The 24,717-nt window shown below is 41.0% G+C and overlaps 2 protein-coding genes across 8 annotated transcripts in view; one reads left to right on the forward strand and one right to left on the reverse strand.

The window, feature by feature from the left end:
* Window positions 1–1,342: 1,342 nt before the first annotated feature.
* Window positions 1,343–4,813, forward strand: LOC113148922 (potassium inwardly rectifying channel subfamily J member 1). Its single transcript, XM_026340678.2, has 2 exons — window positions 1,343–1,451; window positions 2,884–4,813. The coding sequence occupies exon 2, from the start codon at window positions 2,902–2,904 to the stop codon at window positions 4,021–4,023; it is 1,122 nt and encodes a 373-aa protein (XP_026196463.1). The 5' UTR covers window positions 1,343–1,451; window positions 2,884–2,901; the 3' UTR covers window positions 4,024–4,813.
* A 3,488-nt stretch (window positions 4,814–8,301) lies between these two features.
* fli1 (Fli-1 proto-oncogene, ETS transcription factor) overlaps window positions 8,302–24,717 on the reverse strand; it is a 29,563-nt gene continuing 13,147 nt past the window's right edge. For all 7 annotated transcript variants that reach the window (XM_026365411.1, XM_026365427.1, XM_026365405.1 and 4 more), the window contains 6 exons: window positions 24,243–24,446; window positions 18,464–18,532; window positions 12,738–12,797; window positions 12,226–12,285; window positions 12,084–12,131; window positions 8,302–11,908 (listed from right to left, as the gene is read on the reverse strand). In XM_026365411.1, coding sequence (XP_026221196.1) covers window positions 11,379–11,908; window positions 12,084–12,131; window positions 12,226–12,285; window positions 12,738–12,797; window positions 18,464–18,532; window positions 24,243–24,446 — 971 coding nt within the window. In that variant the 3' untranslated portion in view covers window positions 8,302–11,378. The remainder of the gene's footprint in view (window positions 11,909–12,083; window positions 12,132–12,225; window positions 12,286–12,737; window positions 12,798–18,463; window positions 18,533–24,242; window positions 24,447–24,717) is intronic.

The following is a 24,717-nucleotide window of genomic DNA, read 5'->3' on the forward strand; positions in this document are numbered from 1 at the left end:
CCATGTTTTGTTTGGCCTTTTGTGGCAGTAATTATCTCCGATTGCGTCGTTATCAATCAAAGGTGGTCCCCTCAGCTCTTACGTTGCTGAACCAACCCAGCGATCAGTGCAGCCATTTACCAGAATTTCATCTGAAAAATTGTGATTTCGATTGTTCAACGGACAAATCAGCTAACAAATTCTAACATAACATAAAAACCAAACGTCTTCTCCTTTTTTTTAATAGTTGCATGGATTTAGGAAAGAAAAGCAAAGTCTGACCTTGTTGTGTGTCAACAGTAAAGTATTGTAGCTGTCAATAGAATACACATTTTTTCTCCCCACACAATTCAAAACACGTTTTGATCATGCACCTATTTGGTTACTGGTTGGCCCCTGTAGAGGAGAGCTCGCCATTGGATCTTCACTTTTTATCTCTTCAGCCTCTGTCGTCTTTGTCCATCACCCAGGGTGGGGAAATGCTTGCTGCTTGGATAAAGATGATGATGATGCTGCTTACTGACTGATAGTGATAACTGTGTGTTAACCATGCTATTACTTATGATGAATTTCAGATAAATGATGTATAATTAATTTATCTTTTCTATAATGAGCATAGTCTAATGACAGCATGACTAGCAGAAGTTAATATTAGGTCCTAAAAAGTTCTTCCATGCTGATCAACACATTCGTTCGCCAAATACTGGCACTATTTTAGAATTCCCCCAAACACTACCCGTAAAGGTGTGTGTGTCTGTGTGTGTGTGCGTGTGTGTGTGTCTACAGTAAACAATGCTTCACAGGCTGTTCGTCAATGAGTTGCAGAGCACCGGAACCATATACAGACATAGCACATGCAGGTTTGGCATTTACAGTTATTGGTTTCAGTTATCTTTCACCTGGATGTTTTTTCTACAGTAAATGGAAGTAGGCTATAGTATTAGCTCCCACAAAGTCTTTACACTCTCCACTTGTCAATTAGTTTCTTCTACAGTATAGGATTACTCCTTTTTGTAACATTGCATCCTAAATCAACCACCCACTCGTGCTAAGCTTGACACACTGCTGCCACCCCGATGTGTAGTTCATTGGTGTAGATTTGTGTATAGACACTAAAGACTGTAGCAGCAGCATAAGTAGCAGTACTGCACTATGATTGCAAATAAATAAGAAAGCACATACACAACTGTTTATTTTGACCATTCAGCAATAATAAAAAAAAAAAAAATTCCATATCAAAGAGGGTGTGATGATGTGCGTGTGTGGGGGTGGATGGTTACTCCATGTTTTTGTGGGTGTAAACGTTACCTGGATGATTTTAGCATATCTAGACAAGACACTATAAAAGTGTGCAGGTGTTGGCAATAGAGGCATAAGAGAAGGACATATTTAGACTGTCTCAAGAAGAAGCACGGACGGCACGGAAGAGGAGACGCAACCTCTTGATTTTCATCAACCCACATTTCATAAAGGTGAGTTTGAACTGAAGTAAGCTGGCTTTTGTTGAAATTATTATTATTTGTTTGTGTATACTTACTTGCTGTAACTTTAAAACTTTAATGTCTCAACTCAATACATCAACCATTCAAAGCTGTGTAACTGCTTTACACAACCCCTTCACACTTTACATATAGTTGTTTTCTTATGCTACAGTAAAACATGCTGACCTAATGTTTAGGTGAGGGAGGATACGCTTTACTTTCAAAAGTTACTTTAATTCAAAATATACGTTGTGGTTATCAGATTTTCTTTGGCAAAATGAGTGTATGTGAGTTTTAAGGGCTGAAAACAAAAACATAATCTCACTGCACTGATTGTTTTGTCCTATTTCATACAGACTAACAAGCATGCCATGATCCAAATGGGTAGTTTGCATGAGTTGGCAAGAACAGAGGGGATACTTATTTGGGAACCTTTGCACAGCCAACACTACCAGTTGCCATCCATCAAGCACCAGACTTAAGAGAATTCTGAGCTTGAATAAAGTCAAAGGTTGTTATTTCTATGAGCAGCTGGTCCTTAGGCAGGGTTTACCCAAATTATTTTAATGCCACGTTTATTTTTGCTACATTAAAACCTAGAAAACAAAGATAATCCTTGTGTAGAGATACTTGCATAAAACCAAAATTCCTAAATTATTTGGCTTATTTGGAGCATTTATGTGTTATGCTTCAGTGGAAACTTTAGTTTCTCATTAACTCCAGGCGTTTACTGCACTGCTTTAACCCACTATTATAGCCTTTCAGTAAGCATTAAACCTGCAGTGGGACAGAGCAGCTTGATACATGTGAGGCTGTACATAAGCAGTCCACAGTGAGCAAAGCCTTTGAAGCAAGATAGCAGAAAAGCTACTTACTGTATACAGAAGTAGGGCACATGCTTAGTGAATGTGTATGAAGTTGCTTTTTTCCAAACATTTAACAGATTACATCTCTATTTCAAAGTCATCCAATAAGTGTCAAATATTGTTACATATGCAGCACATTCTATGTAAATTATATTTGCTCTTGGTTACATTATGTAAGAGTCATTCCCAGTTGGAGAAGGCCTGCGGCTGCCTGACTGGTTAGATGATAGGTCCCATCAACTGTACTTTTTATGAGTATTTGTTAGTTCTCTCTTTTTCCACTGATTTTTATTGCTCATAAAGAGATTTGTTGTCATTACTGGGGCTGCCAAAGTGTGGTGGGACACCAGCTGCAGAGTCAAGTCAGCTATGATCAGACTGGTATTGCTACTGATAAGCAGTGTAACATACAGTATTTATTTCATAGTATATACTTTTGTGATCACATTGTGACGTGTTATCTTAGACAACCCTAAGAAAAGGATTGTGTATTCACACATCTGGCTAGTTTTCTACTGGTTGTTTATGTAATTTCTTTATGATTTATTGTCTTTTAGGCCGTCTGCTTTTAGAAAATGTGTGGATCTTTGAGCACCCGTATCAGGGAGTGCCTGGCAACACGAAGAAGCAAAAGAGCAAGACTAGTGAGCAAAGATGGTCGCTGCAACATTGAATATGGAAACATCAAGTATAGCAAGCAATACGCCTTCGTGGCTGATTTCTGGACCACTTTTGTGGAGAGCCGATGGCGTTATGTTCTCTTGTTCTTCATTGGCGCTTTCACCCTCACCTGGTTCATTTTTGCCCTGCTGTGGTACTGGATTGCCCGCAATAATGGAGATCTGACATGGCAAAACCCACCCTCAGACCACAATCCATGTATCTGGGGTGTTGCAGGTCTCACTGCAGCATTTCTCTACTCACTTGAAACCCAGACAACTATTGGGTATGGTGTGCGAGCAGTGACCCCTTACTGCCCTGGTGGTGTGGCCCTTGTCACCATTCAGGCAGTCTTCGGAGCCTTTATTAACTGCTTCATGTGTGGACTCATCATGTCAAAGATTGCTTCACCAAAAAAGAGAGCAAAGACCATCACATTTAGTAAAATGGCTGTCATCAGCCCCAGGAATGGTTCCCTTTGCTTGTCAGTCAGAGTGGCCAACTTGCGCAAGACTCTGATGATAGGAAGCCAGATCTATGCCAAGCTACTGAGAACGACAAGCACACCAGATGGGGAGACAACCATCATGGACCAGGTGAACGTTGACTTCATGGTGGATGCTGGGAAGGACAGCCTCTTTTTCATAAGTCCTCTCACACTTTACCACATTATCGACAAGAACAGCCCTTTTTTTGAGATGACAGTGGACACGCTCCAAAAGGAAGACATTGAGCTGGTCATCTTCCTTGATGGCACAGCAGAGTCCACCAGCACATCCTACCAAGTGCGGACCTCCTTTATTCCTCAGGAGATCATGTGGGGCTATGACTTCTTGCCCATCATCTCCAAAAGCAAGGAGGACAAGTACAGGGTAGATTTCTCCAACTTCTCCAAGGTGGTGCCTGTGACCACTGCACATTGTGGCTACTGTTTCTACAACATCGCTGGTCATCATCACCACACCAGACATGGATATGACAACCAGGGGTTTGAGGTGATTGAAATTGGTGATACCTCAAATGTCACCCAAATGTGACATAGAGTTATTGGCTACCAATGAACATTAGCAAGTGAGACTGGTAGGGTGGAGTTATCTAGCAGACAACACAGTATGTAGCATTTCAGTGTGAAGTAGAGGAAGCTTTTGTGTTTAACATATGTAGATATTAAAGCTATTTTGCATGTAACTATTTGTATGTAAAACCGCACACATTCTCTGCTGAACAAACTTTCTGGGAGGCCAGATCATGTAAGATGGTGAGGCCACAATTGTAGAACAGGGAAAAAAAGACTTCCCAGTTTCTACTACTGGTACTATGCTTATGTGTTCTTGCTATATGTAACAAGTGACTCTAATTCTCTGGCCTTAAAGGTTTGCAACGTTTGAGGAGACAGCAAAGCAAACCATAATCCTGTGTCTACATCTTGGAATTACTAATTAAGGACCTGTGTTTGTGACCATACTATTATCATGAGTGAGACAAAGATAAAGTGCTTGTTCAATAATTAATGTAAATGTAGGCTGCTGTAAACAAACAAATGCCTAGAAGAGTTACCATATGCTTAACCATTTAGACACTGAGATATTAGCTAAGGGTTGGGCTTAGGGGCCAGTCTATCCAACCTTTGAATTTTTGGCAATGTAGTTGTGGTTTTCTCCTGTAGTTGACATTGTGAGGACACCAATGATCTCAGGAAGCACTTAGAATATGGCTGCATGCAGCACTAACTGTACTATGAATATTAATTGTTTGTTAAGTCTTTTAAAAATTTGATCTCAGGGGATAAAATACACCGAATAAAGACTATTTTTGTGATCAAAAATCTTTTTGTTGTGTATCGTTTTTCTCTGCCAGTGAGCCAAAACATTATATGAGGACTGTGATCAAAAAGGTCAAAGCAACATAATGACAGGTGCCAACCCCTATCACAGCTGTTCATTTAGAAACAAAGAGAAGCTGTGACAGGCAACAGGGACCCAACGACAACAGAGCAAGATAAGAGCTATTGCTTACTGCCCATAATTTTGCCTGAAGGTTCTGAACACGAAACCAGAGCTCTCCATTTAGGAATATAACAGCCCCTATTATATGATAGCTTATAAAGGTTTTATTAGGGCGAACCTAACCACATGCTTTGAGTGTAAGTGACCGCAACCAGGAAAGCTGATAGAGTAAAAAGCAAAGTGAGAGTAAATTATTATAAATACTAGTGACACATGTGTAAAATGACTAATTAGCATATGATAGCAACTTACCAAAATAACACTGCATATCATCATGTTCTTTAAACGTTAATATGACATAAGAATCATTATTCAATAAGTAAGTTAGTTCAAAATGAATTTCTGGAATAACCAGACTTTATGTTTACTCACAATTCATAATTGTATATATTATAATAATCCAGAGGCAAAATCTTTTCCAGTGTCCAATTAAAAATTATTTAATTTCTTTGAGGTATATTTTTTTTGGAACTGTGGCAGTTTGTAATAATGCTTTTTTCTTTAGGTTTAATAGCAACCAAAATTATTTCCTCTATAAGTAGTTCCAGCAATAGATAGATTTGGAATTTACATATTTACACTACATACAGACTACACTAGACTATATACAAACAGAAAAAAATGAACCATAGTGAACATGCTAAATTAGTAAATATGGATGTATTGCATCTGCCCTTCAGTGACAAATAGGAAAATAAATCAAAAATAAAGAAAATTCTACCCAAAGACATAAAGTCTATGATGCAATGGGAGAAATGTTCTTATTTTACAGCTAAAGAGTTCACAAGTTCTGTTGTATATCACTTTGAGTGTCCTGGCTGCAGTGCTGGATATACTGGAAACTCTGAGTCCTGTGTGATTAGTGAACACTTTGGCATCTTGCAAAGAGTTTAAACATCTGACTGACAGACCGGACCTGTTACCTGGAGCCAGGCTGGAGGCAATTCATTCACAGATTAATTACTTATGGACATTTTACAACAATATGATAAATGACCAAGGTAAAACCTGGATCACATAGTTACTAAAATAAGGTTTTGCCATGAGTAGATATAAACGATCCTTAAACGGTGGTTTAAAAGCTTTTAAAGACATTAAGTTGTTTGGATAAGGTTATGAGCACTGTCTTTGAATGCTGTGTATGTGTTGTTGTGTGACCTCAAAAGCTGTGAACACCATCAGCTTATTTGAGCTGTCTGAGTAATCAGCTTCACATCTGGTATTTATTAAGTGTTATTTTGTTGTCACCCCTGCCTCCTCCTGGAAATAGTTCTAAAACTAAAATCTAGAAAACCCCAACATGCATACAGATGTGGACAAAGAAAAAAAGACAAAAGAAAAACACCACAAAAGTCACTGAAATAACTTGAAACTGACAAAAGTAATAGATACAATCTTTTGAAGCAATCACTGTCATCCAGTGATTTCTGTAACTTTCAATGAGACTTCTGCACCTGTCAACAGGTATTTTGGTCCACTCCTCATGAGCAATCTGCTCCAGCTGTCCAGGGTTCGAAGGGTGACTTCTCCAAACTGCATGTTTCAGCTGTTTCCACAGATGTTCAATATGATTTAGATCAGGACTAGTAGAAAGCCACTTCAAAATACTCCAATGATTCTTAGGTGTTTTTAGCTACGTGTTTTGGGTTATTATCCTGTTGAAAGACCATGACCTGTGACAAAGACCGAGCTTTCTGACACTGGGCAGCACGTTTTGCTCCAGAATACCTTGATAGTCTTGAGATTTCATTGTACCCTGCACAGATTTAAGACACCCAGTGCCCGATGCAGCAAAGCAGCCCCAGAACATAACCGAGCCTCCTCCGTGTCTCACAGTCTCACTGACTTGCCAAACAGTTGCAGTTTTGTCTCATCTGTCCAAAGGACATTCTCCCAGAAGCTTTGTGGCTTGTCGATATGTGTTTTCTAGTTTTTTAATAATTCGCTTTCATCAGTGGAGTCTTCCACGGTTGTCTCCTATTAAGTCCACTTTGGCTTAAACAGTGACTCATGGTGTGATCTGACTCCGATGTACCTTGACCTTGGATTTCATCTCTAATCTCTTTGGAAATTGTTCTGGGCTCTTTGGTTAACATTTTTATTATCTGTCTCTTCAATTTGTCATCAATTTTCCTCTTATGGCTATGTCCTGGGAGGTTGGCTACAGTCCTGTACACCTTGAACTACTGAATGATATTTGAAACTGTAGTCACAGGAACATTAAGTTGCCTGCAGATGATTTAACAGTCTTTACTTTTAATATGTTTATCTGTAATTTTCTTTTTAATCTCCATGTTCATTGTGGTGCACAGCATTTTTTAGGAGTACCATCATTTTTGTCCAGGCCAGTTTCATTAGTTTGTTTTTTAAATAGCTTTAGAACCACAACTCAAAAGCAACGTCTGTTTTTCATTAGTTTATTTTTAGTAATTTTTTCTTTATTATTACTTTTATCAGGTTCAAGTTATTTCAGCAACCATAGTGGGTTTTTTCTTCTTTAATGGAAGGGTACCAACAATGTTGTCTGCGTCTGTATGTCCACTTTATGAACGTTTGTTGGATCAACATTTGAAAAGCTATTTATGTTACAATCTTCATTAAGGAAGGATTCATTGCATCACTGTTGTATTAGGTTGCGTTAGGTGTATCTAATAAATTAGTAAAGGACAGCATATTCTCTTAAATAGACACACAATTTATGTGGAGCCTTGTCACAGTTAGTTTGTGCATAAATTTGATTATACTACAATCAGATAATAAGCCTCTCAAGGACAATAAAGATAAAGTTTCCTGTATATAAACCATAGCAGCAACTCTGTTCTTGTATAAAACACATAAGAATCCAGGTGGAAAAGCTACACTTCACTTATAGTTGAAGTATTAGATGTAAGACTGTTTTGTTAGACTTAATGCATTATGTATGTTTTGTTTCTTGAAGCAGATGAAAACAAAGTTGTCTTAAATAAGAAGACACAGAAAAACAGTTATCCATCACCGGGTGTAAATAAATCCAGCTAAGTACAAGAATACAAATGTTGTGGCCTAAAAAAACAACATAACACATTACTGCTCACTTAAAGCAATGAATATGTTAAAGAACAATACTCTTTGAATGTCTGTTGAGTTTCACGAAATGTCAACAACTCAAGGTTTTTCAACACAGCTGAGACAGTTGCGTAAAATGACAAGTCACGTCAAGACTGTATTGTACTTTTGTAGATATGGTTTCTGCAAATATTCTGACAGCCACTTTATTTTCATCTGTCTAGACACTCTTGTGAAGTCACAGACAGGCAGTGAAAGATAACGTAAGAGGTAAAAACATTTATTTTGTCACATTTTCCTATACAAAAGCCCTTTTCCAAAAGGTATTACTTCATACATTTCAGGAATGACAATAACAATAATACAATGGTTAATTGTAAAATTATAAACACACACACATATATATATATATATACACACACATATATATATGTATATATATATATATATATTTGATATCCAAAATACATTGCATATACGAAGTAACACAGATCCCTTTTCATTGATAATGCTTATGAAACATGGAAGTTAAGGGTACATTAGAATAATTTCTTTATGCTACAAATTACGTTCCCTTTTTATTTGTTCTTTTAAAGCTATAAATCTTCAGAAGAAGCTGTTTGAGGATATTAGTACTGTTGTTATTATTTTGCGAAATACCTGAAATCCTTTAATGCACAGGAAAAGCCGCCAATCCCAGGGCTATCTGTTATGGAAAGTGATTCACAATGGGAACACGCCATCATCATCACACATTACATACAGAGTAAAGGAAAATCCCTGGCTATTGGATTATAATTCAAGCAGGCATTTATAGTTTTGGGAATACAAGAAAATATCTTGTGCACGTGAAGGCACTTAGGATGTTACAACCAAATTTCAGAAACAATAACAACAACAACAAGACAATAAAAATGTTAAAAATGTATTGCCCAAATGTACAGATATAAAAACACTTAAAATGCCGAACGCAGGGGTTACTAAAGCCGGTCCTCAAAGCCCACTACCCTGCTTGTTTTCCAACTATCCCTGCCCTACACACTGCTGATTCTGTGATCAGGTATCTTCAGTCAGTCAGGAGCTGGGAGTGAATTGGTATCTTACAGCTTCTGATTGACTTAACACACCTAATCCAGGTAATCAGTGGTGGGTAGCACAGCAGTGGGCTTTAGGAACCAGGTTTGGGAACACCTGACTTAGCAGAAATGGACTTAAAATGTTTGCATTTTTGACCGAGGTCAACTCGTATTAATTCTCTTGACTTTTTTTTAATTCTGTGTCACATATGAAAATAACTCTGCATAATTTATACAGTAAGTTGCTTTAATGCCTAGTTGAGTGATGCTTATAAAATAATAAAAAATAGGTCTGACAAACGCACAGCGTTTGCGAATCTGAGGATTTCTTTGTTTCATCTTATCATACTTTATTGGTTTTGTTCTCTGATAAACTACTTGGTCCCAAGTAATTTATTTTCAAGTGTCCACTTTTCAGTTACTCTTAAGAAATACTTTTGCTATATCAACAGCTTTGAACACCTGAAGATGGATATGTTTTTACATGATACTGTTACATGATGATGAAATCCTGACTCGAAATTCTTGTGCATTTTGCTGGGCTTTAGATCAGTGAGAAACTAACATTCAAACACACATGCTGCTCTCAAACTAGGATCCAGCCCTGGTAAAAATGCATCTTGATTGTCTATTGAAATGACTTACTGCTAAGCCACTTCTCTGTGCTGACCTATACGGTCTTGACTGGCCTACATAGAGGAAAGAGACAGCATGGCAGCTGTTATCGGTCGCACCTCAAAATCAAAAGATGTCAGATATCTGGTGAGAGATCAAAATGGTTCATGTATCTCATCTCATCATTTGTAAGATGCAATGCTGTTTCATATTTAATGAAGAGGGTACATGATATTAAACAGCAATTAAGGCAAGGCACTAACACTTTGAGACTTTTGAGTCTTATTATGGCGCATAATAAAAATGGTGGAGTAAAAGTAAATGTATTTGTGGTCCTGTAAGGTACTCCAGATTAAAAAACAAAAAGAACATGCACGAAATATCCAAAATATACAGCCTTCAGCCTTAGTATTTCGATAATATCTACATAATCACATCTGAATCATGTTTTAGATTCAGACAGGTGCAGCAAACATTATCTCAAGTGTGAAGGAATTTCTCCATTATGTTTTAACTAAATGTAAACATCTGACAAATTTTGATTTTGCTGCAGGGTATTCCTTTTATGTGTGTTTCACAAACCAGAAGACATTCACATTAATACTGACATGGTCGAGCAACAAAACATCTGGAAATGGCACGGCTGAAAGGCAACAACATGGCGAACATTTAATAGCCTAGTGTGTGGCCCCCTGAAAACATCTGACCTGGGTTGAATTATAGTTGCAAATTACTTAAATTACATCTTGACTCAGCTTCTCCAGCACAACAAGTCAACTGTACACGTCGCCTATCTTGAACACCACACACAACACACAAAAAGCATTTTAAGTACTGTAACTGAGTTGACCCAGGTCAGCAAAACATACAGCGCTTCCTTCTCTGGCATTTAACTCTTCTCTAGCCTTCCAGTTTGGAGGATAAATTAAATCATGATTGGCATATTCCAGTTGCCAGATTTCATTCAGTGCTGAGAAAAGTCCATCTCTTTGAGAGCTCCTTCTTGTCCAGCGAATTCCAGAAGACTCTCCACACAAACATAAAGAGGTGCAGATGGACAGACAGACAGAGACAGTGGAAACAGAGGGCCAGTTGTGGTGGGAATAAGAAACCCCGACAAGGCTTAAGACAAGCGGAAAGGAAGATACTTTTAAGCATAATGTACATAATGTACTGAGGAGGATGTAGATTGAGACCCATAAATCATAGGCCCATGTCTGGTATTGTAGTGAGGTGAGGAAGCAGACAGACTCAGGTTTTACTGTTCTCAGACTTCGGATTGGGAAGATTTTGGAAAAGACCCCTCTGGGTGCAACCTTCAGGAGGATGGGGAAGAGAAAGGCACGGGAGATTCAGATGCACATCCAAAAAAACATAAAGAGTCGCAAGTCTTGTAAAGATAAGTAGTATTCCATTTTGAACCATAGCATCCAGTTGTTTCTAGATTCTAAAATATATATATATTTATATATAAAACTCCTTCAATTAAATCATCCTTCATTCAGGAGCTAAATATCTCAAGAGGACAAATGCCTCCATCAATTCAGTCTTCATTGGTTTGATGTTAGTGGGAGTGCAGGTCAGCAAATATGGACTTTGTTGTGGCAAAGGAAAAGTTTTTGGGGGTGGTGGTTGGTCAAAACGGGCGTTTTAATAGTAACTTCCCAGGTGGGATGGCACATGGGTATTTGGGTGGCGAGGAACATTTGGGTTAGGGTAGATGCCTGCAGTGGGTGAGCTCCAGTATGGAGCAGTGGGTCCAAAGAAGTTGGAGGAGGTGACAGGCATAGAAGGAGGGTGTGGGGATACAAAGTTGACCTTTTGCTGGTGAGCGTGGTAGGAAGGCACATATGCTAGGTCCGAGGGGTACTTATACATTGTGGACTCAGTGGGGTGCGGCTGCAGTGCCTGAGCGATGCCGTGGAAGTCGAACTTGTAGGCGTAACGCTTGCCGTGCACCTTGGTCATAATATTTTTGTCGTAGTAGTAGCGCAGCGCACGGCTCAGCTTGTCGTAGTTCATGTTGGGCTTGCTCTTACGCTCGCCCCAGCGCCTTGCCACTTCGTCCGGGTCTGTCATCTTGAACTCGCCATTAGTGCCCTCCCAGGTGATGCAGCCGGCATTTGCACTGTCTGACAGGAGCTCCAGGAGAAACTGCCACAGTTGGATCTGACCTGAGCCTGATGGGAGACACACACGCTGGTCAGAAAGTAATGCAGACACATTTAAACAAGAACACACCCAAATTAATGAATCACTGTCACTTTGTTGGTCTCAAATCTCCAAGACAACTGCCCATCTGCCTGGCAACTGTATTCATAAATCATAAAGAGTTGAGTAAGCTTAAAATCGTACCTGGATTAGCTAAACGACTACTGGTGGGACCCAGAATCTGGTATGGATCTGTGGGCAAAAGAAGAGTTCTGTTACTCTACACATTAAATACACTGGTGTATAATAGTAGGTTATTTAAAATAATGAGTACATGACTTATTACCTGGCTGAGCTCTTGGTTGCTCGGTTGATTTGGTTATATTCTGAGCAACCACTGGTGAGCCTGCAGAGAGAGAGAGAGAGACAATCAGGGAAGGAGAAACAGACAGCGAGAGACGGGGACAGAGAGAAAACATCAGTGGGCTAGCTACAGATAAGCTACACATCTTGAAAGCACGTCACCAGTGGTCCAAAGTAAATAGGTCAGTAGCTGGTAGCTCGACAGACTACATACGACTGTGTGTTCATGTTCTGACAACAGAGGCTGTAATCTTTACAAGTCTGTCCCACATGTCTAGACTCTGTGGATGTTGGAAATGCTTCAAGTGTGATGCTGACTTATTATTTGGTGTTTTTATTCTGCACCGCATACTGATGAAGCTCAGCAGAGGAGGCACATCAGGTGAAATGCGTCACGAATCACATCTGTGCTCTCTCTGGACAGTTACAGCCGCACATACTTCCTACATTTGTCCAGTCAAACATGCATGCAGATCTTCCATTTTGGGTCCTTACCTTTGCCACTGTGCATGTTGTTTGACCATCCTGTCCGCCTTACAGCATCATATGAAGGGTCTAATGAAAACACAGGAGAGGAGGGAGGATAAAGTTTCAGTATGTGTCATAAATATTTCCCGGTTGAGGGTGATAAATATGAATGACTCATAAAGGATCACTTATCCACATTTTATAAAAGTGGTTTGGAGTTATCCAACCAAGATATCTTCTATTTAATCAAATTATAATCTCTAAATGTGCCTGTGTGCGTGTCTACTCCAAGTGTGTCATATCTTTTGTGCAACAGTTTCAACACAGGGCAGGGAGATTGATGCCAAATGTGTTCAATAAATCTATCAAAACATGGTGTGAGATGCCCCTCACAGGATATCTGGACAACATAATGTGGTTTTGTTTGTCACACAGTGGTGCTTAAAACGTAGATGGCACAATCTCTGACAGAAAGTACAGTTGGTTAAACAGCTTGCAACACTCTGACCACAAATAACGAGAATTATGTAAATTAAAGTAAAACAGACCAACACAGACAATATATGCACATTTTATACAGCCTCATCCCATCTTCCCACACGAGTGGCTTCTATGAAACCTTGACAAACAGCCAAACAGGGCCTGTTTGCATGAGTTCTACCTGCTGTGTGTCTGTGGTTCAAATCTGACTGAGTGTGAAGCTGGATGATTTCCAAGAACAAGCAATCACTCTGACACGAGCAGATAAAACAGAGCATGTATCGTTCCCCTGGCATACTCACTGTGCACCTGGCCGGCACCTTTGATGGTTTGTATTATTGCAGGCTAAAGCAATTGAAACACTTGCCAGAATACAAGGAAATATGATGTGTACTGTGGCCAGATAGGCTTAACACTTTATTCACACTGTTATGGTGATCTGCAAATGTTTTTGTCAGCAGTATTTCTCCCACAGGGAAGCAAACAGAGTCAGTGTAAAAGTGATGACAGATGTTGTTGCTGGGATCAGCAAGGTGTTTGAAGGTCAAGCTGCAATCCCATTTCCCATATGTTTGGGCTGAATTTTTTAGATAACTCAAATTGGGGGGTGTCAAATCTTAAAAGAAGCAGAATGACATAGGTGGAAGTTTTCTATATCACAATAACTAAGTAGATGCATAAAGATGCTATAGATAATTAAAAAGACCTGGGCTTTATCATTCCCTAAACACTGTGCCTTGCAGCATGGTGTTAGACAACATGTTTGATTCATTATCAAACTGAATAGGTGTGATCATTAGAATATTTTTCATTTCAGAAGTGCATGTGCTGATGCCAGGCTATAGTCTGGCATTCTGTTATACTGGTGGGTGTTTTCCAAACATGAATATTTATATTGTATATTCTCATTTATGCTTTATCAACAGTTAACAGTTTTCACTGCCATGTGATTCTCTGTATGCACTTCTGTAGATGATGTTTGTGTTTATACATGGAGAGTGATTTGGTTTAAACAATGTCTGTTTTGTAAATGTGGCAAATCCTTCAGTTTTAATGTGTCATGGGCAAACAGAAGTGGTCATCTTCACCCTAACAGCATATTTGGGGTTTGACCCATTTGACCCCATACAGCCACACCAGAGTCACGTCTGATCATCTGCTGCCAAAGCAGGTCCGGCCATTTCTAAACGTTGTACAATACTGCCCTCGTGTGGCAGTGCTCCTTTGAGCAAAACTGAGCTCTGAACTCACCGCAACGGTTAAAACTGAACTTTCCCTGGTAACCTGCCACATAAGTGATTTATTGTTATACTTATTTCATAATCCATCACTAAAAATGTAAAAACACTTCAAATCCAATTATGTGCCTTGAGCTACTTTCAAAGGATGTTTTGTTGCTTTTCATCCCTTTTCCTTACTAGCAGAATATTATCCAATGAGGAAACTTCCTGCTGCTCAGGGACCTCTTGATCTCAACTCTTAACCCCTGTCGTTCGAGCAAAGGACTCATTCCTGTCTGAAGACGACAAGAGGGTTTTTCTTTATGACTGAAAAGAGCGGTTTAAGAAATAGAGAAATATGCAAAAGCATGAGCACGGAAACATATGAATAGAATAAAATGAAGGATAAAAACTTGCTACAAAGCACAAAAAGCGAATAAATTAGAATATGATCAAACAAATTAAAGAAAGGAAAGGGTAATAAAGAGAAAGACAAAAAGAAAAAGAAGAGGGGCAAATAACAGGCCGGCTGCCGTGGCTCAGCAGGGCTGTCAGGTTCAATCTGGTGTGGGCTGGCAGGATAGCCAAGGAGCACTGACTGGGGGAGAGTCCTGGGAGACTTGCGTTTCCTGCCTGCTTCGCCTGCAGACAACCTCTCTTTGTTTTACTGGCCCTTTTTTCCCCTCTGCTCACCGCCAGCACCCCCCCCCCCCCCCCTTCTACTCTACACCACCCAAAAAAAAAAGCAACGGGGCTACCTACATCTACGTGACGAGTGGGGGGGGGGGGTTCAAACAGGAGAGGACATAGTTGGGGAGAAGCAGAGATGAATGAAGGAGAAGGTGAAGCGCAGAGAAAGGCAGATTGTTAAGAAGCACACAGATGAAGGTGGACAGAGTGAGTAAGTGCAGAAAAATGGCACGAAAGAGGAGGAATAGGAAAAACTTAAGAGAGGGAAGAAAACGATATTGAAAAAATAAAGACGGACAAAACACAACTTTGGAATTTGAAAAGAAAACAATGGCAGCAAAACCATCTACTGTCTGATATGGGCTCAAGGAGATCCTACTATTAAGGGCTCTCCTACATTTTTTTAGATACTAGTTGCTGGCAGCAGATTACATTAACTTCTAAAACGATTTTCCCGAGCATGAAATGAGCATGGCGGGAATGGTCCGGTTGGTCTTGGGCTAACTGGACCTGTGGTGGCGAAGTGGAAGTGAAAGTGCAGAAGAGGGAAGAAGAAGCAGATGCAAAACATACAAAGCCCAAGTGGTCGGGGGTACGCGATGCAAGCCAGCCATACAAACACAGACGCAGACCTGAAAGTGTGCACACACAGAGCCGCCTCATCCCCAACCCCCCCCCCCCCCCGCCTTCATTTTTCCAGGCCTCGCTGTGACTGAGACTTGAGCCAGTTTCCACTCTGGTCTGGTGCATGCTCCTGGGAGATTTCGACTGCAGGACCAGTTAGTCAAAACAAGGCCTGAGCGCTAGACAGAGAGGGAGAGAGAGGCTGAGAGACATAGAGAATAAAAGAGAAAGACAGAGAGAGACTGAGTGGGAGAGAAAGACCAAGCGACTGAACACAGAGAGCGAGATAGACAGAGAACGAGAGAAGAGGGAGAAAGTCGGGCCATGGACTGTTTTTAACCTAGAGTCTGAGCCAAGGAGAGAGACCTAGACAGGGCAACCTTTTTAATTCCCATAATACAAGTGTTTTAAAAACTATCTGTGTGAGGAAAGAGCAGTGAGAGGAAGAAAATGATGGCAAAGTCCAGGAGGTAGCGGCAGTAAGGAGACAGGGTGCACCAGAGCACTGAAGCATCAACAATTTAGCGTTAGCTGCATAACTTTTTGTTTTCATTTTAAAATGACAACATCAAATAAATATTTTTCTTTTATATTTTTCGTTTGATTGAAAATGCATTAATTGTAGGGTGACGGTCACTTTTCCTTTTTCCTCATTTGCTGAAAAGCAGAAGCACAATAATCCAGGTCAGGTCAAAACCATTATGCTAACAGTACAAAAAAATCACTGGAGAGAAGCAGTAGGCCAATGTAATGATGTAAGACCTAGATACTATATACAACGTAAGTACACAGAGTTCCCAACATACACACTCAAAAGAAATGTAAATGCATTTGTAACACATGCTGCACTAAGACATGCAGGAACCCACCCACACATACATGCCTGTCCACAGGCAAATAGCAGACACAGACTTTAGATACACACAGACACCCACACACACACACACACACACACACACACACACACACACACACACACACCCTTTCATAGCTGCTGCATTCCGTGTTTTATATGCTCTCTTTTATTCATAACATTGCATTTTACACCAGAAAGTCTGGAGCAGATTAAGGGTTGTCTCCTGCCGTATGATTGTGCTTACTCTACCCCAAAGAGTCTGTATGGTATTTGACTATACTCAAAAGGCAATATGAACTTGAACATCTGGCAATGCTGATCTGAGAAAATGTTGATAAAGACTTCTCCCGAAGCAAAACGTATTTTATTGTTGCTCCAGCTCCACTTTTAATCTTTTATTTTCTTCTTCATCTCCCTTATTTTTCCATGTAATATTGCAATTTTTAACAAAAGTAAGTTACAAGTAAGCGTTTCACTTCAAATTTGGATGGACATCAATCTGATAACGTTTTCGCATTTCCTAATTCCTGAAAATTCGCCCTGTTGGAGTCACCCTGTTGCTTTTGCTCTGCTTGAAGCTGTAAACAGGGTGTGATCACGGGACACAAGTGGAGGCACAGCCAGTGTGACAGGAGCCCATAATAGAAGTCACCTCTTGTGAACGGGAAATGCTGTTGAAGGGAGTGACCCTCTATTCCTGCCAGTCTAAATACCTGGTGCTGAGAACCAGGAAGACCAGGGTCGAGGGTGACCGAGCAGAGTCTTATCTGGCCTGCCCATTGGTCTATTGGTATTGAAGCCGGAGCAAGAATAAGTGTACGCAGCCTGCTAATGCTCACCACTGGGGAAGATAGAGAGAGGCAGAGGGCATTCTCTGACACTTATCAGACTAGTGTTTCCTTTCGTCCTGCCTTGATAGGGCCCCTCATCCTGTGAGCAAGGCTATCATTGTTATTTCAGTCTGGTGGTGACACTATATGGCCGATGTAAAGGATGTGTAGTTCGTTTTTTCTTTTTTTTCAGATAGGCAGTGCAGCCTTCTCTACTTTGTTAATGTTGTGTCACCAAAAATAATGTTTACACAGTAAAAAAGTATCCAGAGAAAAAAGAAACTTGCCATTAATTCTCTTTAAAGCATTGCTGTATGGTGTAGTGGTAACACTGTCACCTTCCATGCAGGAGACTGGGGTTCACATCCTGGCTGTGACCTAGGCACAAGACCTCCTTATGCTTACTCTGCCTTTTACCTCACTTGTAAGTTGCCTTGGATGAAAGTGTCTGCCAAATTACTAAATGTAAACCTAAGCACTACATTGCTTTCTTCTCCACATTTGTCTTAAGCAGCCACTTTGCCATGTGTGCCATACAAATTGCTGCTTCACCACCTGTCCCTGGTGCATGTCTCTCCAACGAATAATTGAAATCGCATCTTAAGTCCTGCTTCTTTTATTTAATTGAAAGTCTGCACTTGCCCCTGCTGCTGTGGGTAGTGTCTTGTCGTAAATACGCCTCTATTTCAAGTTTCCTCTTCCCTCAGAGCTACATCGTGTTGTCACAATGTTAAGGGAGCAGGTCTGAATAGCACAGTCTGCAGCAGCAGCTTGGCACATATTATTTTACCAACACAAAAGAAGCACCTGCCCAGAGCTTCGTCAGTGCCACTCAGTGACTACACATGCTTTAGGTTTGTGTGAGGGGTCTTTATTCTCAAGTGCATGTGCTCCGTGCATGCATTTGTTTTTTTATGTCTGTCTAAAGCAGGTAGTGTGAAGCACAAACAGAACTCCCTGATATACTTCACTCCCATGACATAAAACAGTTACACCAGTGCAAATATACAGACACATGAATAGAGAATAGGGTAGAAAAAAAAGGGCTCCTACCCTCTTTGGCAGCCAGGCGTGGGGATGGGTCTGTGTGAGATGGCGCGTTGTAGGATAATGATGAGCTACCTGTAATAACATGAGATAAAAGGAAGAACAGTAAGATCAAAAAATGTCTCATCTATATATAACTTATTATTACTTGGTGTGGAACAACTCATCTTGCAGATTATAACCCACTGTTAAAAAGAAATGCAATAAATAAAACTGTAGTTCTGTGTCTAGTGTACTCGTGTTGAAGAAGATTACAACACTAGCCAGCAGATGGCAGTAGACGAATCAACTCAGTTACTTTAAAGAAGCACAATATTCCTTTTCATTTCTTGAATTGTGTTCCCGATCTTCTGAGAAAATCATCTCAGAAGGAAAGTCATTCATGAAACATAAATCTTATCCCAAATAAAGTAAATCCAGCAAACAGCCAGTCCTTTACATAAAGGAAAATCCCCATCGCTTGTCAGCATTTTAACTGCACACCCTGCTTGTGAATAATAAAGTTGGAGAGGCAGAGACTCTACATATGGTTGCCTATTCATTTCACCTTATGGAGCAGAACTCTGGACTGCATTCCTCCACTTACACAGGCACCCTGGGCGGCACCAAAATGCTCTCTTAATTTTAGCTGCCCCCAGGCATAAATCAGCGAGTGGAAAAACAGACCCAAAAATGCAAAGAGAAAACACAAGAACAGCTACTACATAGGGAGCGTAAAGATTTAACGCTAAGGCAGCTATGGGGAGCTGCTGACTAGGCCAGATATCTTTTTCTGAATGGAGCAATCTGAAAAGAACAAACAAACAAACAAACAACAAAAAAAGCAAGTTTGCAATGTGCTTTTCTAGATATTTGATGCAGGACCCTTCCTTAACTCAATGAGCTGCTGGTGCTAAGGCTGAAGGGGTGAAGGGGCCCATAGTGGCAGACTAGGGGTCTGTTTTTTTAGGGGGTGGCTGGGGGGAAGAGTGGGGTGCTCTACAAATGTATTCTAACCTCCCAACACCCCACCCCTCCCACTTTTACCTACTCCGCAGCACCCCCAAGGCTCTGGGTCTAGTTTAGAAACCTAGGGGCCTCAGAACAGGGCAGCCATTGTATGAGACAGGGTCCCTGCACAGCAATCAAACGCAGCTTCTCCTACAAAAATAATTCCACACGTGTGTGAGTGTAAGCGCACAGGGGCAGGCGAGCCACCGAAGCACCATCTTTGGAATGAGGAAGAAAGTGTAAGAGGAAGATGAACAGACTGACAGAAAATGAGAGGGAGAGGAGGGAGAGGAGGGAGGAGGAAGGGGCCGTTAACCCTTTTCCTACTGTGTGCCACATATGTGGGCTGACCCAGACAGGCAAACAGGCAGCATTGCTGAGAAAACCTCAAACCATCCCACAGAGAAATTCAGGACTGCTGTATGGCGGCGAGTGAGGCTGAGTGGGAGCGCAGGGGCGAGGGAGAGAGAGAGAGAGAGAGCATGCGAGACACCACGGCTGATAGTTTGGTGGAGGGAGTCTTGGCTGTGTTACCTATTTATTTGGACAGCCTCTTCCTCGCTCGGAAAACAAACACGTCCCCGTAATCTGACAGCACAGTGGGAGGACTGGCCAGTGTTCAGTCTCTAGGACCCTCACTCTCTCTTTCCCTACGCAATCACATCTGTTCAGAGTCTGTTACATTACATAACACCCACAAACAGTTTTCTCTAAAGGCCCCGTCCTCCAGTCTGACATGCACACAATACTGACAGGGATCTTGGGGGCTTGTTTAGCATTGCGATAACCCTTTATTAGAGACTTCTGTTTATTCTGTTGATCACACAATTGGCTTAAGTATGTGGTTTGGGTCGGAGTCACCAAGTTTTGGCAGTCTTGGCACCTCCAAGTAGCCGGATGGGTTCCAGTAAGCATTATGTTATCCTTTTAGCTCCATATTATAGGATCTCCTCTGTATGTCTTAATAGCAGCAACAAATTAAATTCAGTCCACAGGACTTCTTCTCAGGTCTATGCTGAGAAACCTACTGTACAACGGTCACAGCAATGTCAGCAGTGGCTTACATTAGCCAGTCAGGGAAGACAAAAGTTTATCTGCCTCCTCAAACCTTTAGCACCTGCACAAAGAGCATCAACAGCACAGGCTGTTTCTTTATAGAAGTAAAGTGACAAAGGCTGAAACCAAATGTTCTTATGTCTTAATCAAAGCTCAGATATGGATTAGTGAATCTGACACTGACCTGTTTGGGTTTCTAACAAGTTTTTGAAGTCTACAAATGAAAGCTGCCCAACACTACCCATTCAATTGTTTTCATCCACTAATCGTAAAGGACCGAATGCTGCTAACTTTCTATAAAATTAATCCTTAATCAACAAAATTAAAAGCTTTTTGTCATTAAAGTTAAAAAACGTGGTTGGACTATATTTCAAGGTTTCCCAGAAAAGCCCGATATTAACATTCTTTAACAAGCAATTGGGTTCCAAGTACAACAAATATGCATCTAAGCGGGTAGCTTCAATTAGAGCGGAGCTCATCATAGTGTTTACACGAATAGCAACTGCTTATTACCCACCTCCACTTATGTTAATGTGATATGCACATAAATTCCTGCAGTGCTAAGTGTCTGAACCTCAGCAGACAAGTGAGCAGCCACAGACTGTTCTGTAATGGTGGCTAACAGCAGACAGCTAACAGTAAAGGGCGCGCAGCCAGACTGTTGAGCCCCTGTGCACCAGTGATAATCTGCCAATAGAAAGAACTAATGCAAGGGGAGCTCAATAAAAATGTTGTGAGGGGAGAAAGAGGAGAGAGAGCGAGGGAGATAGGGAAAGAAGAAGAGAGAGAGAGAGAGAGAGAGAGCTCTCCAGACCTCCTTTTTCCCTACTCAGCCTTCAAGCCCAGATGTTTATGGTCTGTATAAACTATTGAGGGCTTGAGAATGTCCCCCACTCTGGATCGAGCAGCAACAGTGCAGAAGCCCAGACTTATCACTCTCTCTCTCTCTCTCTCTCTCCTTCTCTCTCTGTCTTGACTCCCTCGCTGTAAATCCATCCAAACACACAAGCAACGGCGACAGCTGGGAAACAGAACTATTGCTATTCTCCAACAGCACTTCATCATGACCACCTCAGACGGTTTCCGTGCAGTTCTACAGAAATGGAAATGAGCCAACAGTTTGTGTTTTTTTTTTTTTAATCTATCTCACACTTGCTTTCTAAGGGTTTTGGTGGCTGACACTCTCCTGAAATCTGTCCAATTATGTATCTTCATCTAATTTATACCATTATGGGTTTTTTTTTTAGATCTTCCTCTCATTGCTTTCTCTCTTCTCTGCCTCCTTTCATTTCTGTTTCTACTTCTCCCCTCTGTTTCTTTCCCCTCTTTTCTCGCATCTCTGTGTGTCGGAGGATCCAGTCATTGTCTGAGGTTTTTTTGCTCTGCTCTGTTTGCAGCACATGTGGTATCAAACCGACCTACATGGGTGCGATAAAGCAAACAGTCCATGGTCCCTCCCTGACAGACTAATTTGAACAAATTCTCAAATTGCGCCCCAAATTGAAAGCACATTGGGGTGCGGGCAGCCATCGCTTATAAAAATCTGGATAAGTGACCAACAATGAGGCCAAAATAATGCATGGGCAACTACCCTTGTTACTGCAAGCAACTGGAGAGCCAGACAGATATTCAGATTGTGCCCGCGGTTGCACCAGTGTGGGTGTCTGAGTGATATTTCTGTGCATGACGTGGCAGGAATGTTTTGTTATGGTATGGCTGTAGGGTGGGGAAGTGTGTCCCTGCCCTGTGTAGAGTGTACATGCAGGGCTTAATGAGTCTGAGGAATGTTAATCAGAGGTTCAATAAACAGAACCAAACATACACGAAGCACACAGATGTGAATAAAATGATTGCAATACCCCCCTGGACCATTCATCTTTTGGAGGAAGATGAGGGCTAAAGTAGGAAATAGTGGCGAATGGGGAAGACATTACATGACCTGTAATCATTACTACTTCCAGAGCCCGGCTCAGCCTTTACCCTACTCTATTTTTCTGTACTCTGGAACCTCAGGCCAACTCTTGTGAGTGAAGCCAGAGGTCTATTTTCTGGATGGAGTTGCTCCTCATCTATGATTGTGTTTGTTTGTGCTGTGGGGGCAGAAGAGAGAATGGCTTTAGTTTCCAAATCATCAGCCCCTGTAGGGTGTGCGTAAAGCCTCTACCCTCCTCCTCTTCCTTGTTCTCCTCCTTCTCTTCCTCCTCAGTCTTCCTTGGACATTAATTTACTAACATGGTTTCTTTTGCCCTTAGGGTCCCAGTGTCAATAATACACACTGCTCGCCTCTCAGAGAGCTGTACCAAAACAGGTCAGTCAGTCCAGGCACGGATCGGGAGCATTCATCTCTTTGAGTGTTAGGAATGCATCCAAAGCAATTTCAACTGGCAACTGAAGAGGATTCCCGAGACATCTTTACTGTCTCCAAAACATACAAGGTTAAAAAAAAAAAAAAAAAGCGCACCAATAGGCAGAGTCGTGGCGCAGCACGCCTAAGTCGTGGCTAAGTCCTGCAGCCAGTGGCCATAATGAAAACTGCTCTGCGGAGTGTGCCCAGTGGCAGTCAGACAGATCCACCCGCTGCAGCTCTACACAATGAGGCTGTTATACTCATGACAAGCATCTCTCTCTGCCCAGACGCCGTGCATAGAGAAAACTGTTGACACCCACAAAATACAGTTTCCCATTACATCACTCAGAGGTCCATCGCAATTTTTTGGGAGTAATGTTAAATTTAGTTGAGCCATCAGTCACTCCACCCAACGTGGTGTCATGATACTCTGCAGCCACAGCAGACGCAGCTCGCACTAGTTGAATAACACATTTGTCCTCTGCATATAACAATCACATTACTTATCTGCTTATTTTCATAGTAAATAATTGACATTTCTGTTGTATGAACTAGACATAACTGTGTATTCAAACCAGCAACCATACCAGATGTTACATCTTATATTAAAATGCAATCTGCATAGTGCCTCAGAAAATTGGCTTTGCTTCCTAACTGAAACATTTGTAGCTGGATTGCATCGAGGTTGTCTTCAAAGGTAAGAGGCTCAAATTTAGCTGCTTCCATTGCAAATTGCAGATCAGCTTTCTTTTCTGTGCTGAACATACAGGCCTAGCGTGATTCCTGAGGCAATGCACCTGGGCTTCATCTTTCTGTGGACCACATGGAATAAGGCACTGCAAAGTGTAGTGGGGGATGTAGTCGATGGTTATCTTAAGAGGAGAAAAAAACATCTTGGTTTCCAAACTCTGCTGAATACTGGGTAGACATAACGTTGAAATGAGTTTCCAGTAAAAAGTATTTTCATTGTTTATTGACGGTAATATGAATACGGTGTGGTAAGAAAAAAAACGTGTCATGTTATTTGTGCGGCCTTGGCATTTGTTCATTCTCACTTCTCCCCAAACACAGAGGAAAGTATATGAAAAGAGGCTAGTGTTTTGATTGAAAGTTGATTTTAACCCTGAGCATTTTTTTTTCTTTCAAAGATGGATGCCTTCAGCTTAGGCACAAACAGCGTGAATAGCAGGAAGACATTGGTGACAGAACATCAACGTCCTTTTGCTGTTTGCTGTCAAAAAAGTCAGCATTTGCTGAGTTTTTGGAGTTTTTTTTCTCATTTTTCTTTTCCGTGTACTAAAAAAATGATCAATCAATTTAATATGATTCACCATCTCTCTTGATTATCCCTCTTTATTTATCATTAAACTCATTTTTACAAGGCGTACTTACTTTCCCTGAGGTAATTGAGATGAGAGAGAAGCACTTCGGCATTGTACATGGTAGTGAGCCGGAGGAAGTCCTCTTTGCTCATCTTGCAGAGCTCCTTGCCGTCTGTGTTCTGAAACATGGTCGTGTCTATCTCTAGCAGGCCGTATTCCTTAATGGCCCACTCTAGCCACTGGCGCACATGATCCTGGGACCACAATGATGGGTCTGCAGTAAGACAAAACAAGAGAGAGAAAATGTATTGACAGTTAAATTATTAGTTGTGGACAGACAGAAGGGGGGGATAGAGCCGACGGAATCTCATATCTCACTAAGGTCCTGTATATTTTTGCCTTTTTTAAATCTCATGGGTCCAGTGTGCCTGACAGGACTAACATAGGATTAATAATTCTAAAATCCCATCCTGTGATTTGTCAAACTTGGAGAATGATTTGATTGGTCAAATCTGACAACAAAGAAAGCTAAAACAAACCAAAAC

This window comes from Anabas testudineus, chromosome 13, assembly GCF_900324465.2.
Source record: "Anabas testudineus chromosome 13, fAnaTes1.2, whole genome shotgun sequence".
NCBI classification, from domain to species: domain Eukaryota; kingdom Metazoa; phylum Chordata; class Actinopteri; order Anabantiformes; family Anabantidae; genus Anabas; species Anabas testudineus.